The following is an 18,302-nucleotide window of genomic DNA, read 5'->3' as shown; positions in this document are numbered from 1 at the left end:
TCACAACAGAATGACCATTATCTGTGCACTGAGAACCTTTTCACCACTGCGACGACATTCGTTGTCTCCTGAGAGTAGAAACCGGCTACAGCGCCGTATCATCCGTTGCCAGAAAAATGCCGCGCGTTTCCTGCAGGTGTGCATTCCGGCCGGGACAATGTCCTTTTCAGGGGGTGTGTATACGTGCCTCTCTGCCGAGCTTCGTAGATGAAATCCTATAGTTGCACGCTTATAGATGACGCGAGGAGGAAGCGACGCCCATTGCACCATGCCGGCGCCGCGGTGACCGCATTGTGCTCGGTAACTTAACACACCCCGCGCATATGCGCCGCTCGTAAGTCAGAGGAGACGATTCCACCTAGCTATGCAGCATCAACAAACCCCTGGCTGCTTTGCCCTTTGAGATCTCTCTCTCTCTCTGCCCCCGCGCTCTCCTGTCTGCCGAAAACCTGCACGCTGAGAGCGTCTCATTCTGTCACGTCGAACACGACCCGCGCTACGCGCTCTTACAATATGTGAAAACGCTGTAACATTCCCCCATACTGCGTGAACATGATATAAAGCAATCACTGTCACTACTTTCCGCCCCGAGGCCAAAAAAAGGGGGAGCTTTCCTTTCTACCAGCGCTGGCGTGGCCATTTCGTATGGTGCGCTTTCGCGTCGTCTGCTACACTGCCGTCCAATGCGTTTCTCGCCCGCTCCCGCATGATAGCGCCACATCCTCCGGCAAAAGGCGGATTGGTCGGGCAGGCCAGTCACCCCTCCCATTGAAAAGCTGCGCGAGAAGCGCGGTTGCTCGTTTAAAATACCGGTTTGGTCTGCACGTGTTGGCCTGCTCGAAAATATTTTTTGCTCAGTCGCATGCTTCTTCCTTCGCGGTTGTGTGCTGACGGTCTTCAGGCAAGAAAACTGTACAGGCTAAGATGCGCATTCAAGGAAATAGCAGACACTGAAAACTTCTTTCGGAGCGCCAACTTTCGGAGCGCCAACTGTTCACGCGGTGGAACAGATTATCGATGAAAACGCCGTTAAAGCGACGGCGAATTGTGTGTCGCAAGTAAAGGACAAGACCATTTACGACGTGGAATTTGAGGTAAATCCTTTTTTTTTTGTTTTGGCATGGTTGTGTTAGCAAAATGGTTTTTAATATATGGCTGAGGTGTTTGCTGCCCGTAACTTTGTCGACCAAATAGTCAGAATTTTGTTATGTATTGCCTTTATTAAAAATAAAAAGAAACTTTTTTTCTAAAATAGGCGCCCTTAATGTGATATACGAGGCTGAAGAGATAAATGAAAACACACTTGAAAAGCACCTACGAGCTGATCGTTTACTGTTAGCAGAAAAATATGTTCTAGTTTGGTTAATCACTACTGATTACGTAAGTGACTGGTACATGTATTTTAATGCTGATAACCGCCTACGCGCGTCACAAAATTTATTTGCAGAGTCATGGCTCATATGCGAAACTCACTCGCGTGCAAGCAAGATTGCCAATTTTGTAATACTTTCTGAAATTGCATTCAGCCATGATTCTGTGTCTGTTTTAGAAACTAGATGTGTCTCTACAAAGGACGAGATATTTTTTTTTTTTTTTTTCAGTTTTCATGGTATGCCCCCCTAAAAAAAGCTCACAATAACCAGTGGCATATGCTCTTGTAATGCCGGAAATCATTTATTTATTTATTTATTTATTTATTTATTTATTTATTTATTTATTTATTTATTTATTTATTTATTTATTTATTTATTTATTTATTTATTTATTTATTTATTTATTTATTTATTTATTTATTTATAAGACACTACAGGCGAAAGTCCCAGGCAGGAGGGGCATACAAGACGTAGAGTACGATGAAATACAAGCACAAGATACATAAACTGTCAATATCTCGAGATAAATGCAAGCATGCTGCTGCTGTGTGCTTCTTTATAAACAATTATGAGGAGCAGTCCTGCACAAATCAGCCTCAGGAATGGAGAAAGCCGAAAGGCAAGCAGCGGAAGCTCTAGGCAGACCTTGTGAAAGTGCTTCCAATTAAGTGTGCAGAGGCGGTTGCTTTCAACTGTTTTTCTTTTTTTTTGTTATAACCAGATTTATGTAAAATCTGAGATATAAAAGCATTACTATGATAGTATCTTTATTACCTTGCTTCTAATCTGTAAGCAGATCAAAAGCAAGTCAAAAGCCCATCTGCCGGGATGTCAAACATGCGTGTCGCGCCATCCTGCTGCAGATGCTGTATGCCCATTGAAAGAAATAGGCGAGCTGTCGACACTTGACGAAGACGAAATAATTTGCAAAGAGGTCCTCAACCATGTTGTGAACAGAGCTTCAAAATCTATTGAAAAAGAACATTTGGATATACTGCTGTGACCGATGTCGTCGAGACCTATTTATCACCATCTCGAAGTCCTTGAAGATGAGACTACGCAGACAAAGGACTTCGTGTCAGAACTGAGTGCCGATCAGGCACGAAAATATCGATCCACTATATCTGCCCATGAAAACGTTGCATACCTGGCTATTCTTACTCAAGGACAGGCGAACTGTGCCCGGTATTGCGGATTTAACAGATCGTTCTTATCTCCAGTCCGGCTAGGTGGGGTAAGCATGGCTAATATTTTTTGCATTTTGCAGATGGCATGAGGAGAGGAACTCCGTGTGAGCAGTTCTAAGGCCCACACAGTCGCCACAAAAAAAAAAGTGACGAAGGACTCCAAAAGGCCGCAAAGCAGCTATCCAAATCTTCATCACATTCAAGTGCAGCAATGCGCTACGGTTCGTTTCCTGACACAAGTAGTTGCTAAAAAAAAAGAAATGACATTACAACACTGAATCAAATGTGGAGATGAAAGTTTTAATACGTAACGAATTATCATTTACAGGCACGAAGACAGAAGCTGAAGCTCGGCAGAGCTTAGAATGAAAACTTGAGACACGTATTTTCCAGGCAAATATTTTCCTTCTCTTGCTGTTAGATAGTAAGTGTGCTCATGGTAGATATTTTTTCTTTGTTTTAGATTTGATGTCTATTGCCAGCTTTGATTTTCCAGACCGGGCTAGTGCTGCAGCCCCAGCAACGCTGGCTCAGCTGCAGTCCTGACGGTCTAATCAGAGTGGGGGAAGAGACCGTTCTCATTGAAATTAAATGTACATTTAAATTTAAGGATGCACCATTTATAAATTATGAAGACTGTATTTGCTATCTCCCCTATCTCACATTTATCAACGACATCATCACACTCAAGAAAAAAACACCAATATTACACACAGATACAAGTGTCTATGTATGTACTAAATGTACAAAAAGCCATACTGTATGTTTATTCACCAAATCAATCGGTGATTGTGAGAGTATTTGGGAGGTTATCCCAAAAATGGAGCGCTTTTACTTCAAGTTCTTTATTCCAGCGCGGTTTTTAACATAGTTTTTATTCGTTAAGAAAAGAAATCTAGAAATTCTTGCTTTTTCAGGATGTATTGTTTAGTTGTGAATACAAGTGTAAAATCATAGTGTGAATGTTTGGAAATTTTGTGTATAATGTGTTCATAGTTTCACTTATTAGTATTATATTCTTGAGCATGCGTTTTAAAATGAATAAAAATGTGTTATTTGCAAAAAATTGGCCATGACTGAATAAAAATATACGAGCATTTGCATTTTGTTCTATGAGGACATGGTCTGTTCTTAAATTTCATTAATATTGTACTGCAAAATTCCGAGCAAGCAGCACATCCCTCCCCCTTCCTCCCTCCTCTCACGCGCCGAAATTTCAGGAAAGATGGCAGAGACAAACTTTTCCCAGCAGGGAAAAAAAAATAAATAAAAGCGGGCTTAGAAGTGTGCGTCGTGTTCTCTCTACTTCGCTGCTGTAAAGTGATCGGCACGTCATTTAAATATGCTGCCGATTGTTTTATTTCGGGGCCGGCTCCAACCTATAGGAAGCGGCCCTCTGGTTTTTGGCTCGTGCGCATCAAATGTCTCGCGCGCCCGAATGCGCCAGCCTCTGGGCATGTGCACATTTGGCGGGTCGGCCCCGTACGCGTGCTGTTTTTGTTTGTGATACTTTTGAGAGTTGAAATTGAACTTGGTGGGTCATGAAGTGTGGGGTGCTCTAAGTGAGGTGCGCTCTAAGCGCAAGTTTAAGCGAAATACTCCAGCAATCTTTATACACTTTTATTTTCTGAGTGTTGCCATCTTTTGAACAGGACGCCGTTGAACATTGTCAGGCCGAACCAGCTATTTTTTTATTATAGGTGGCTGCATGTTAACCAGAGCAGCATACACAAAAAGTACATTGCTCATCTGGGGGACCAAGCTGACAAGCACTCTGTTGGATTTTGTAAATCTTTAACGCTGGATCACTCGTTCGACATGAATGCGCACTGACGCAATCTTCTAAGTTTTGTCCATGTCCTCCGCAGACAGCTCACCTCCGGTCGAATTAAATGGTGGGATGAGAAGAATTGCACCTTTGACTTCTACACCTGCCCTGATGCAAGGAAATCTTTTGTCACTTAGCACCAGATCCCCGGGTTCAATTAGCTCCAAAAACCCAGAGTCCTGCGTGTAGAAGAAGTCTGTCTCCCTCCCATATACTTCCGACACAAATAAAATCATTCCATTGGGAATAATTCCTACAAGAAATTTGACAGTGTAGCCTCCCTGACAGTTTGGGTTTGATGGCATCTCTGTCCGGATTTCAGAGCAATCCATTATAAATGTGCAATTAGGGTCATCATCATCATCAGCCTGACTATACTCAGTGCAGGGCGAAGGCCTCTCCCATATTTCTCCACTTAACCCGGTTCTGTGCTAGCTGCATCCACTTGACCCCTGCCAACTTCTTAACCTCATCCGCCCACCTAACATCTACTGCCCCCTGCTACGCTTTCCTTCCCTTGGAATCCAGTTTGTTACCCTAAGCGACCATCGGTTATCCTCTCTTCGCACTACACGTCCTGCCCATGCCCATTTCTTCTTCTTAATTTCCACTAGAATGTCGGTAACTTGAGTTATTTCTCTGACTCACTCTGCACGCTTCCTATCTCTTAATGTTACCCCTACCATTTTTCGTTTCATAGCCCTCTGGGTTGTCCTCAACTTAAGTAGAACTCCCTTGGTTAGCCTCCAGGTTTCAGCCCCATAGGTGAGTACAGGTAATATGCAACTGTTGTATACTTTCCGCTTGAGCGATATACCGGTAAGCTGCTAGTCGTAATCTGCGAGTGCTTGCCAAATGCACTACATCCCAATCTCATTCTTCTTGTTGTTTCCTTTTCATGGTCCGGATCTGCGGTTACTACCTGTCCTAAGTAGACATATTCGCCTACTACTTCCAGTACTTCGCTACCTAATGTAAACTGCTGTTCCTTCCAGAGGCTGTTGAACATTACCTTAGTCTTCTGCATATTGATTTTCAAGCCTACCTTTCTACTTTTCCTGTCTAGGTCATCAATCATTATTTACAGTTCATCCCCCGAGTTCCTTAGCAAGGCAATGTCGTCAAGAAATCGTAGATTACTGAGGTATTCTCCATCTACCCTTATCGCTAACTGCTCCCATTCCAAGTCTCTGAATATTTCCTCTAAGCAAGCTGTGAATAATACTGGGGAGATTGTGTCTCCTTGCCTAACACCTTTCTTTATGGGAATTTTGTTACTTTCTTTAGGCAGAACTATGGTTGCTGTGCAGCCACTATATATATCTTCCAGCACTTTCACGTACGGCTCGTCTACTCCCTGATTTCGAAATGCTTGCATCACCGCCGAGGTTTCAACTGTGTCAAATGCTTTTTTCGTAATCAATGAATGCTATGTATAAGGGCTAATTATGGTATGGATATAATCGATAGTAGAGTACCGTTTCCGGAAACCTGCTTGATCCTTTGCTTGATTGCAGTCTAAGGTTGTCCTGATTCTATTAGCAATTACCTTAGTAAATACCTTATACGTAACAGACAGCAAGCTGATTGGTCTGTAATTTTTAAGGTCCTTAGATTCCCCTTTCTTATGAATGAAGATAATGTTTGCATTCTTCCATGGTTTAATTCGGTACCGTCGACGACACCAGGCACTGCGTATACAGGGTGGCCAGTGTTTAGGGTAATTTACTTTAAATGCAGGTGGCATGGACATCCAAATGACCTCTCTTGAAGGGACATAGACCCATTCTCGTAGCACCACACTTAAAATATCAAGCGTTTTCTTGAAAACAGCTGATGCAGTCCTTTCACCGGCTCCGAATGTAACTGCCAAGGCATTGTATGTTAGCCCAAGCCGAAGTTTAGCCAGGAACAGGCACAACTTGTCCTCGCGTGTTACATCTGTGCTTTTGTATCTTGAAGCAGGCAGTAAGTTCAACAACAGGCTGAACACTGGCAATGTCACCCCGCGAAGGTCTTTCAGCTGGTTATCCTGCAGTGATGTGAAGCCTTGAAAACCACATCTCTGCCAACTTCCACCTGTGCTAGTGACCTTCAATAGTTAGAATGAAAATACGCATTAGAAACTTCAAAACCAAATAATTCGTAGGAATAAAATATATCAGCAATTCCTAACATTATTTAAAAATTCGTTCTGTAGAACTGCAGATACACATAAAAAGATGATAAGCTCAATACGAGTTATACCTCATCAGTCTGCTCGATATGAGCGACTTGAGTGAATGCTTCTGTACAATTTGTCATTGACAAAAAGATATTCAGGTTTCCATTCCTTGAACGTTCTGTTTGGCATGCCTGAAAAAAAAATTCATGTATTTGGAACAGGTGCTCCTTGGTATTCAAAATACTTTGAAGCTAAATCTAAGTAAAACATAAATCGCAGTGACAACTTGAATGCATTTAGTGTGTTTACATCTCGTCATTTCAAAAGAAGAGCAGGTGCTTACAGCGTCACTTTTTGTTATTGGCAAAAGATCTGTAGAATGAGGTTGCTGCTCATCAGTTTCACTTCTTGTCACCCCACAATCCTCTAGCAAATCACTGCAGTCCATTTTATGCAGATATTCCTCTTGGGGGCTCTCTGCATTGCTGAATGTTTCTTGGGTCACTGATGTTGACATTTCCTCTGACGGACTTGCAGGCGACTGCTGCTTTGTTGCACTTTGTAGTTTAGGAGAATTGGCCTGATTTAGTCGTCTCTGCCACCTGCATTGGAGAAGAAATACATTAAACTATATAGTGTATATATTGTATATTGTAGGCAGCATATATTTGCCATGCACAGCTTTCTAGCATTATAATGAATCACAACTTCTGCCATATTGCAGGCACCGCAGCCACATAACATATTTCAGTCGCTATTCATACCTTTGTGTCCCTTCTTGGCTCGGGGCTTTCTTCCTGTACTTAGATGGAAAAATACTTGGAATGTATGATGGGTGAGCCTCCATGTCGCTTTTGCAAATGTCCACAGAGTGAGTGCTGCAAACTCTAGCCGCTACTGTTGGAACCCACGGTGTTCCATCGGGGCAATATCAGGACAGGAAAAAAATATATTAAACTAGCATACAACATTCAGTATTTGATACCTTGTTTTCACACTAAGCGCTTAACGTTTATAAGTAAATAAGATTAGTAAGTGTTAACACCATACCAATTACTACTAAGTTTACATGCAGTAAAACAAGCTTAGAAACTGAGCTGGTCGTCACAAGTCGGAACACTGTGGCGATCACTAACCTTGCCTGGTATGGGTCTGCATATAAGAAATATGTTGATATCAGTCCCCCCAAAATAATTATTGCATTACCAGACACGCGGAGGACTTACTGGCAAAAAAAAAAAAGAAATGACAACCATTAGCGCGAGCTCGACTTCTAAAGGTACGGAATTACAATGAACACTGGTCAGAAATAACATTGGATTTCCAACATACCAAGCTTGCTTAGCAAGAAATAAAAAATACTCACTTGACTCTGCACACATTTATCCAGGCTTGCCGTCTCTCTTTTCCGTGATGAGCTTAGATTTTGAGAACCGTCTCGGCCGCAAAATTAAGTTTGGTTGGGATAGAATGTCATATTTCGAGGTTTAGGGGGAGAATCGTTGGTTCCGCTTGGTATTTGTTATGTAAATGTAGCGATCGCTGGACACGAGTTTAGAACTGAATTTACGGTGCTTCCTCACTCTACACACGACGTTATTCTAGGAGTTGACTTTTTACAGCAGTGTGGCTCAACTCTCGACTTCAACAGTGGCGAGATATCAATAAGCCCCAGCCTTCGATCGGTCCTCATAGAAGAATCACCGCGGGCTGTACAAGTGTTTTCTGTCTTCGAGGATACCGTCGTTCCGGCGATGTCCGCCATCTTCGTCCCAGTTGTGTCCTCGGGCGCGGTTCCCAATGCCTTCGATGCTCTGGTGGAACCCGCTTCCCTTTCCTGTGCCAAAAAGAGTGTGTTGGTGCCCCGCAGCGTTGTTGGAGTGAACAAGGGCCGTGCCACGCTTTGGACTGTCAACCATACCAACAAACCTGCCGTATTGCCGCGTGGTTCCAAACTCGCTGACTTTGAAGAAGAACGTCTTTCTATGCAGATCGCCGAGTTCAGTGACGGTGTAGCTCGTTCAACTAGACGTCCCGATCATGCCGATTCCCAATTTCAGTCCATTATAAATGAATCGCTACCCACCAACGACCGCCGAATATTGATGGAGGTTCTCATAAAACATGCGGACGTGTTCGACTTTGCTCGAGATCAGCCACCACCGATTCAGCCTTCCCGCACCCATCACATGATCGACACTGGATCTGCACACCCGATTAGACAGACACCATACCGTGTTTCACCTTCAAAACGTAAGATAATCGACGAACAGGTCCGTGATATGATGCAAAGAGGAATTATTCAGGAATCATCTAGCCCATGGGCCGCCCATGTGATTCGCGTGAAAAAAAAAAGATGGCACCTGGCGATTTTGTGTCGACTATCGCCGCCTCAATACTGACACCAAGAAGGATGTTTACCCGCTCCCGCGTGTTGATGATGCCATTGACTGCCTCCATTCAGCTTCCTACTTTTCATCGGTTGATTTACGGTCCGGATACTGGCAGATACCGATGCATCCGAAAGACAAGGAGAAGACTGCATTCGTGACTCCCGATGGGTTATATGAATTTAACGTGATGCCTTTCGGCCTATGCAACGCTCCGGCTACCTTTGAAAGATTTATGGACACTCTTTTGCGTGGACTGAAGTGGCAAATTTGCATGTGTTAAGTGATCTTCGGGAGGACCTTCATCGAGCATAACAGACGTTTAGCTGTGGTCCTTAACTGCATGGAGAAAGCGGGTCTCGTGCTGAACTCTAAGAAGTGCCGCTTCGGTGAACGCCAGATCGTTGTGCTTGGGCATTTGGTTGACAAAGATGGTGTTAGGCCTGACCCACAAAAGATTGTAGCTGTCAGCTGCGTCAAAGAGCCCAAGTCTGTGAAAGAACTCAGGAGTTTCCTGGGACTTTGCTCTTACTTTCGACGCTTCATCCCTAAGTTTGCTGACGTAGCCTACCTCCTCACATCCCTCTTGCAGAAAGATATTCCTGAATGTGATTCTGCGTTTCGCCAGCTCAAGGTTCTTCTTACCTCGCGGCCCATACTGCGTCATTTCAGCCCGACAGCTCCCACTGAACTCCACACTGACGCAAGTGGCATCAGCGTGGGTGCTGTGCTCATACAACGGCATGACGGAAACCAACACGTTGTCGCTTACGCAAGTCGCACTCTTAGCAAGTCTAAACGCAACTATACCGTGACTGAGCAAGAGTGCCTTGCCGTCGTTTTTGGCGTACAGTGGTTTCGCTCGCACCTTTATGGACGTGCCTTTACAGTCATTACCGATCATCATCCGCTTTGCTGGATGGTAAATCTATGCGACCACTGCGGTCCGTTGGCCCACTGAGCATTACGCCTTCAGGAGCTCAACTTTACAGTGTCGTACAAAAGTGGCCGCCAACACGCTGACGCTGACTGCCTCTCGCGGCTGCCTCTCGCAACTACCCTCTGCGATGACAACTTTGACGACTATCTTGCCGCCGTTTCCGTACAATTTCGGGATCTTGCCACTTTCCAGCGAGAACAAAAAAAAGATAAAGACTTGGTATCACTTTTTGAAAAAGCTCGTGATTCGGCATCTGCGAACCCTTTCTGCATTAGCGATGGTATGCTGTATCGAAAACATTACTCGTCTGGCGGTGCACGCTTTCTGCTAGTCGTTTCGCTAGCCTCTACTCTGTTCTACGCTCTATGCACGATGACGTTACAGCTGGGCACTTGGGGTTTGCCAGGACTCTTACCCGCATTAAGGAACGTTTCTACTGGCCAAATATGCATCGAACAACTCAGCGTTACGTGAACTCCTGCGTGCAGTGCCAGTGGTTCAAGCTCCCCACGACTTCTCCGCCGGGCCACTTACATCCGGTGACACCACCAACCACACCATATGGGCAAGTGGGTGTTGACCTCATAGGCCCGTTTCCCCGCTCGTCCGAAGGCAATCGCTGGGTCATCGTGTGCGTTGATCATCTGACGAGTTACTGTGAAACTGCCGCCATCCCTTCCGCCACCGCCACTGACGTCTCTTTCTTTCTTCTTCACGCTGTCGTCCTCCGTCATGGGCCTCCTGGTGTAATTATCAGTGACCGAGGCCGCCAGTTTACGGCAGACGTTGTGGAGCAGCTTCTGCTGTAATGTACTTGTCAGTTGCGTCACTCTACGCCGTACCATCCCCAGACAAATGGCCCCGTTGAACGTACAAACCGGACACTGACGAACATGCTTGCGATGTATGTTGACTCGCGGCATAAGAATTGGGATGACGTGCTGCCTTTCATTACTTACGCCTATAACACCTCGCAGCATGCGACAACTTCTTATAGTCCATTTTTCCTCCTCTACGCCCGTCCGCCTCGACGTTTTCTCGACACCATTTTGCCGTTCTCTCTCGACACCGAGCCTTCTGTTTCGAGCACCATCTGCCGCGCTGAAGAGGCTCGTCGGGTCCAGCAGGACCGCTCTAAGCAGCGCTACTATCGTCGGCATCAGGATGTCTCCTACTTTCCCGGCGACTTAGTGTGGCTCTGGACACCTCTCCGCAAGCGTGGTTTGTCCCAGAAGCTGTTGTCGCACTACACAGGCACATTTATTACGCTCAAACGCATCAATGAGCTGAATTACGTCTTGTCTCGCCAATGTTCCCAAGGTCGCCCCTCTCGGAATACACAAGTAGTTCATGTCGAAAGAATGAAGCGCTGCCACTCTCGGGATTCTGACTGACAGCCCAGTGGCTTCGTCTGCGAAGAGGGAAATGTCAGGCATGCGCACAAGGAAGTTCAAAAAGAGGCTCTCCAGGATACAGGTTGAAAAAGAGGAAGCTCACCATCTGTTGGTTAGCACACCAGGCTAAGGTGCAGAATCACTCTGTAAATAAACCTTAACAATATATTTCAGCAAACCCATGTTACGCTCACGCTCTCGAGTGCTGCTAGTATGGCAGTCCGCTTTCTCAACGTACGTTATAGCTAACGGTTGACCATGCGCGAACTTACAAATGTCGCAACAAGAGCGCAGACTGACTTGAAACTACAGCTCGCGGTAGTTATTATAGCTGTATTACCATTACCAATGTACGCTTACTGCCAGCGCTGGTGCATTCGCCTTCAGCCCTCCTGCTCATGTTGCTATATATAGCATATGGAGCTCAACCTAAAACATAAAAACAAAAAGCGTAGTGTGTTTCAATGTTTAGACAGGTACAGCAGCACAAACAGACCGGCGCATAAGGCCGGGGACGAACACAGCGCCGATTTTCAAGTGAACTTTATCTGAAAAGAAAGGGTTTTGTACAACCTTTGCTGTCATGTGACTCAGCCCTTCGTCTTCCAATAAAGTTCGTCAGCGTTGTCCGTGTCTCTCTGCGCTGCCATACCTGTCTAAATGGACTACCAACCAACGCAGCGGCGAACGGTGGCAGGAGCGCGCGCTGCCCTGGCTGCGGAGCTGGTCACGAGGGACAACGCAGACGGCGACGCGAAACACAGGAACGGGAGCCAAAGAGCTGTGCTCTAAACAAAAAAAAAGTTGTTCAGCACACCAAATGGCCAAATCAGGGCAGCGCGAGCAAGTATACTTGTCCGGACAAATTCTAGGGGCAGTAAGTAACCGAAGTGACGTCTTACATTCTTCTTTCGTTGCACATACAATGAAAGAAATGAATTCTTTGGCTCCAAAGAATGCCTCAGTGGCAGCCAGTTATGCATTTTACCATAGTTATTGCGAGTGATTGCCGTTCTATGCTTGTTATGAAAGCAGGTGATGCTGGTAGAGGAGATGCTGGTAGTGAATAAATAAATAAATATATAGAAAGTACACTGGATTCGCATGCAGCAAAGACGTACCTCTAACCAATGAAGAGGACAGAGGAGATTCAAAGGGGAAGGGGAAGGAGCGGTCTAACGCGCTTGCGAAACTAACCCGCTTCTACTGGCGACGTTGCCTCATAACTGCCTGCTACCCTCCCCCCTCCGCCTCATTTCCCCCAAAATTTAGTCTGAATGCATTGCGGCAGCTGCGTGGGCCTTACCCTCTTGGTAGGTATTTCACACCCATTTCGCAATGTCGACTCTCTTCTCTAAGGTAAAATAAAACTGGCCATCACCCTTTTCTCAGCTCTCACTAGGTCTCCAACACCAGTTTCTACGGTTAGAAAAGCCCGAACTAAAAAACAAATGACTGTTGATTGCAACTGACTTTACTGTAACTGTATTATATTGCCATAACGTTTGATAAAAGTAGTTCTGCGCCAGAGAGCTCGCAAGAATATTGCGACTCCTGCTATAATTGCTATAACTTCAAAAGTGATAACAGCTCAAAAGATGGGTATCAAAGGAAAGACAATACAAGTGTCGATTTCAGCCAGAGTTCATGACGAAACCACCAACGATGTATACTTCGTCTCACAAAATGTTTGCAGTACTGCGAAAAGCCGGGGCGCCATGGACCAAGCGCACTCGGACACTTGTGCACGAGAGAGGCGAACTCGTTTTCCATTTTTTTTTGTATTTTGTAAATAAGGTACAAAACCCCCTGTACTTTCTTGCTATCGCTCCCCTCTGCACTTCCCCTCGTTATCCTCTCCCCATCAATTTTCTTTCCCGCCGGCTGCAGCTCGCGGGTGCTTCAGATTTTAGACAGCAGTTGAAGCGGCCGGCAACGCTCTTTTCCTTCCTTTTGTTTGAATAACCACTACCCACACAACCTATAATAGGCAATTGTGCTCCCACTGTCCCCTTGGCGATTCGAGGGGTGCGTCGGAGCACAATTGTCTATCACAGTACACATTTGAATGGGCCAGGGAGCCCCTGCCTTTCGCAGTGGTGCAAATCTCTTGTGAGTCAAAGTATAGTATACAAGGGCCACATTAATATTTTTCATGATATCGCACCTTTCCATTTTTGGTATCCACTTGAGCTACCGTGAATATATGTCGACAATGTATCATCAACTCGCTCAAGCTTCCACTCTGTCAAGGACAGTGGACAACAGCAAAACGAGGTGTCGATCGACGTACTTTTCTTTACGTTACGCACATTAGGTCATGGCCGAATCGAGCCGCGGCGGTGCGCGTCGCTGCTGCCGCTCAAATTCAGCCGTGGTAAGGCAAGCTAGCGCCCCGCAGTCCTGCTATCCGCTGTAATCAAGCTAGCAACAGGTGAACGCTTCCCCCTGCGCATGGCGGGGAGAAGAATTGGGCTTTGAAAACCCACCCTCCAACAAAAGAAAGTCTCTCTACAAAGTCAGGGTTGGGTCGCTCGGCAACTGGGGGCAAGGCCCGTAGGCACTTCCTCAGTCGTGAATCAGTGGCGTAGCCTGGTGGCAAAGTTTTAGCTAATACCAAGATGGCCGCCGTGGTACCCACGCAGTTTCACTCTCCCACCTTCAGTCATGTTAGGGTCGGCGCGGTGAAACAGGCGCTTCATCTCTTCTACGTAGACCAGGACGGGCTCTTTTGGGAGTTGAAGTCTTGACTGGAGGAGGGCCTGAGCTTTTTGTTTTCGGACAGAACTTGCAAAGGCCATCAAAACTCTGCTTTGAATATCTCCCAATCCTTTAAAGAAGTCTCGTGATTTTCGAACCAAACTCGGGAATGTCCTTGAAGAACAAAGTAGACTTGCCTGACTTTCGCACTCTCGTTCCAGCCGTTGAATTCTGCCACGCGCTCGAAAACGTCCATCCAGTCTTCCGCATCTTCACTAGGCAGTCCTTAGAAGATGGGGGCTCCCGGGGCTGCACGAAGATGACTGCTGCTATTGACTGGGCCATTTCCAAAGTTGATGCCTTCCGGAGTCGAAAGGGGTCAGGCAGCAGACCGTGTTCGTGTTGTAGTCCTTGGAGTCTGCGGCTGGTTCGGTTACCTGTAGGCTGGTCTCCCAGGGCGACAGGAACAAGGCTGGGGTCTTCGCTTGAAGGATCAAAGGTAGCACTTCCATTAGATGTCACGTAGTGGTGACAAGGCTGCAGGCACCAAAAGAAGACACAGGCTGGATGGTACTGAAATTAACTGTTTATTGAGCTGACTTGCGCCCGCGAAAGAACTAAGCAACTCGGCGGCGACGATAGCAACAAACGTGCTCGTCGATCGTCGAACAAAGATCAAATTAAAGGCTGCTCAGAACAATCTAGATAACGTCGCAAACTGATATTAGCACAACCTGGAACATTGTAGAAACATAAGAAAGTGATCGGAATCTTCAAGACAGATCTCGGCGCATCGTTCGGGGCAAAGAAAATGATAACGCGTCGTATCGCGGCAACGAGCATGAACAAACACAGGATACAGAATTGATATGCGTGCCAGAATCACAGTGATAAGGTCGCATGCAGGCGGCTGTTAAAAAACAACAAATCGAGTTTTGAAGGTTTCGCAGCAATATATATATATATATATATATATATATATATATATATATATATATATATATATATATATATATATATATATAAATATATATATATATATATATATATATATATATATCCTTTTTTCTATATGAACTGCCCACACCCAAACTGCCAAGTCAAGCTTACTACCAGTAGCGCGAAGGAATGTCAACCTCCCCCACCACACACACAATGAAGGCCACACATCTCCTACTTTCATCTTCTGAGGTCATACCTTTTACCGTTCTTCCTTTCATGTGGCGTCTTTCTTAGATTCGCCATTTTTTTTCACTCGCAACCTGCACCTGCTTTTTTATGTTTTGTTTCCAACCACCACTACAATACCACTGTGCTTCCCTCCCGCTAAGCCCTCTTTCCCTATTTGCATCTCCACCGTCTGCATCTTTTCCGCCCTTTGTCATTAGAGCCTACTCCAATCGTATACATTCACACTCCTGATGAAGACCAGCTACTGATCGAAACGTTGAGTCCAATAAAATGTTTCTTTAAATGAAGCGTACATTTCGCTCTCTCTCTCTCTCTATCCCTGTCTCTCTTTATATATATATATATATATATATACAGATCAATTAAGGGGAAATGAGGGTGCTCGTTGTAATACATGACGAAAGAAGCCAACAGTCGGCGAGGCCAAGGAAAGCGTTGGGGATGGTAGTTTGTCTTTTTTTTTATGTTTACTTGGATAATCACAAAAATGAGTAATGTAATCTGTTTAGGGGAAAGATAATTACACACAAAGTAGAAGAAAAAACAACGTGCCGATGGTGGGAACCGAACCCATGACCTCCGAATATCGCGTCCGGTGCTCTTCCAACTGAGCTACATCGGCAGCTGTCCCCCCTGTTACTTGCTTGGGTATTTATGTTGTCTGTATACGAACCTTGAGAGTGTTCACCAGCGCCACCCTCAGCCATAGCGGCGGACGTGGAACGTCCTTTGTTACCGCCAGCGTCACGTAGAACGTGATCAAGAGCGAGGGCGAAAGCTGTGCCAGAACCCTCTTACGCTACCTATGGCTTCAAGACTGCCAGAACCGAGACCCCCGTAAGCTACAAGCAGATCAATTAGGGGGAAATGAGGGTGCTCGTTATATATATATATATATATATATATATATATATATATATATATATATATATATATATATATATATATATATGTATATATACACACAAGTGAAAAATTGCTTCATACTGTTTCCAAGTTTATTTGGAGTCGACGTTTCGGCAGGAGCCCTGCCTTTCTCGACTGAGGGTACATGGTTCTTCTTTGTCTTCTTATGGTGTTGGCAAGAAGTGATACAGACAGAATATGGGCACGTAGAGGTGAACCAGTTGCGAACGCACAACACACACATAAACACACACGCGCGGAGAGCAGGGTAGGCACAAAGGGTCATCCACCCAATGCGCCAGCAGGGAGTCAGCTGTATAGAATACAGGCAGCGGTGGAACAATCTCGGGAAAAAAAAAAAAAGAGAAATAAAAAGAAGAGGTGGAGGATGGTGTTTGCGGCAGATGATGAAAACCTTTTCGGGTCTCACTAAAAGATGGGAGTGCCAAGCGTGAAGGAGGTTTTTGCGAGAAGTGGCCGAATATGAATGGTCAACGGGTTCACTGTGAATATTTTTATTTTCCATTTTTCCCCTTTCTTTTCCTCCCTCTCCCCTTCCCCTTTTCGCTGTCGATATACACATTCATTTTTCCTGATTATACTGTTTTATTCTGATGACAGTTTCGGACGGTTGACCATCCTTCTTCGGGGTAAAAAGGGTAAAAAAGGTCGGGACAATAAAATAGGATAATCAGAAAAGTTCAATGTATATATATATATATATATATATATATATATATATATATATATATATATATATATATATATATATATATATATATATATATATATATATATACATTGAACTTTTCTGATTATCCTATTTTATTGTCCCTATATATATATATATATATATATATATATATATATATATATATATATATATATATATATATATATATATATATATATATATATATATATATATATATGTGTGTGTGTAACATAGTTTTCGAGAACACATTTGACTTCACCTAAACTTGAGCATCCATGCAGGCATAGCCATACATATAAACAGGTGCAATAAGGAAGCGGAAGATAAGATCTCTCCACTGCTACGCACTGCTTCTTTCAAAAGAGTAATTCAGAAGCCTTGACTGGAAACACGTGTGGAATTCGTATATAATGTCTTAGTAGATCGCTGGTTCAAGTGCAATTGGCTAAGTAACTCGCCGTCGCCATGGCAACTTCTTTCAACTTGCCTTTCCCATTCGTCTGCATTATTTGAAATCAAAGCAGAGCAAATGGCACTATTTGATATAGCGTATCAGCAGTCAAATCGCAGGCAGCAGCTGCAATTGTAGAGTGGCGAACAAATTTTTACAAGATTTCCAGTACACAGACGCCAGAGTTAATGAGCCGCTGACTCAGACGAGAAACCACGCGGCCTGAAAAACTTGCCTCCTCTTTTTCCGTAGTTCGACCTCGTGTGCGACCGCATCTGGCTTAGAGCTGCGTCGCAAAGTTTCTACATGGCCGGTATCATGATTGGAAACTTCGTCTTCTCCCACATGTCCGACTGGTAAGGACCATTTATGTTATTTTATTATTCTAGCTGCAAGTGCTTCATCCAGAAAAAAATTATAAGTGTTTATAACATTGTGTAGCTAGAAAACAGAGATATCAGATAATCGTTGCTTCAATCCAGGACCAAGGAACAACGAAGCAAACCAGTGGGAATAGAGGATATAGTAACGAAAACTTTGCCATAGTTGAAACAAAATATGGATTCGTATGGCTCAATAAATGCGCAGAAATGCAGCCTTGCTACATGAAATTTAGGATAAAAAAGGTGCTTCAATGAACTCTTTTTGGAGCACGCACATTAGGGCAACAGTTTCGCACATGTACGCTGATGGGTTTCGCAGCGCTTAACAGACCCGGCCTAGTGCATATTTCTGTACCAAGGAACACGCCTAAACTCACTGCGCAGAGTCCTCTTGATAAATAAGATTTTGCTTTCAAATTTTAACAGAGAATGCGCTAAAACCTTTTATTTCTCTTTATCTGTTCTGAACAACATTTCATTCAGCGCTTCCTACCTTTCTAAAGCCCCAACACTTCACTGCATTTGGAGCCAAAGGAACAAGCAAAATCTAAGTTCTCTACCTTGGGAATGCGGCAAAAGATCCAAGACACCTAACCTCCCCATTTAACTTCATCCCTGCCACTTTATTTAGGGGCTACATATCCTGGCCGCCCACTCTGGTAGCAGGAACGCGTTCGCCA

General features: G+C 44.6%; 1 protein-coding gene and 1 pseudogene across 2 annotated transcripts in view; one reads left to right on the top strand and one right to left on the bottom strand.

Annotated features, from left to right (window-relative positions):
• LOC146171635 (organic cation transporter protein-like) overlaps positions 1-18,302 on the top strand; it is a 344,048-nt gene that overhangs the window by 158,707 nt on the left and 167,039 nt on the right. For both annotated transcript variants that reach the window (XM_084586399.1, XM_084586400.1), the window contains exon 4: positions 17,492-17,595. In XM_084586399.1, the coding sequence (XP_084442525.1) occupies positions 17,492-17,595 (104 nt within the window). The remainder of the gene's footprint in view (positions 1-17,491; positions 17,596-18,302) is intronic.
• Positions 4,244-7,069, bottom strand: LOC146171636 (uncharacterized; annotated as a pseudogene).

This window comes from Amblyomma maculatum, unplaced genomic scaffold (assembly GCF_055883805.1).
Source record: "Amblyomma maculatum isolate TAMU_Amacu unplaced genomic scaffold, ASM5588380v1 scaffold_19, whole genome shotgun sequence".
Lineage (NCBI taxonomy): Eukaryota > Metazoa > Arthropoda > Arachnida > Ixodida > Ixodidae > Amblyomma > Amblyomma maculatum.
Note: the sequence above shows the minus strand (reverse complement) of the source record. Positions and strands in the feature narration are given on the sequence as shown.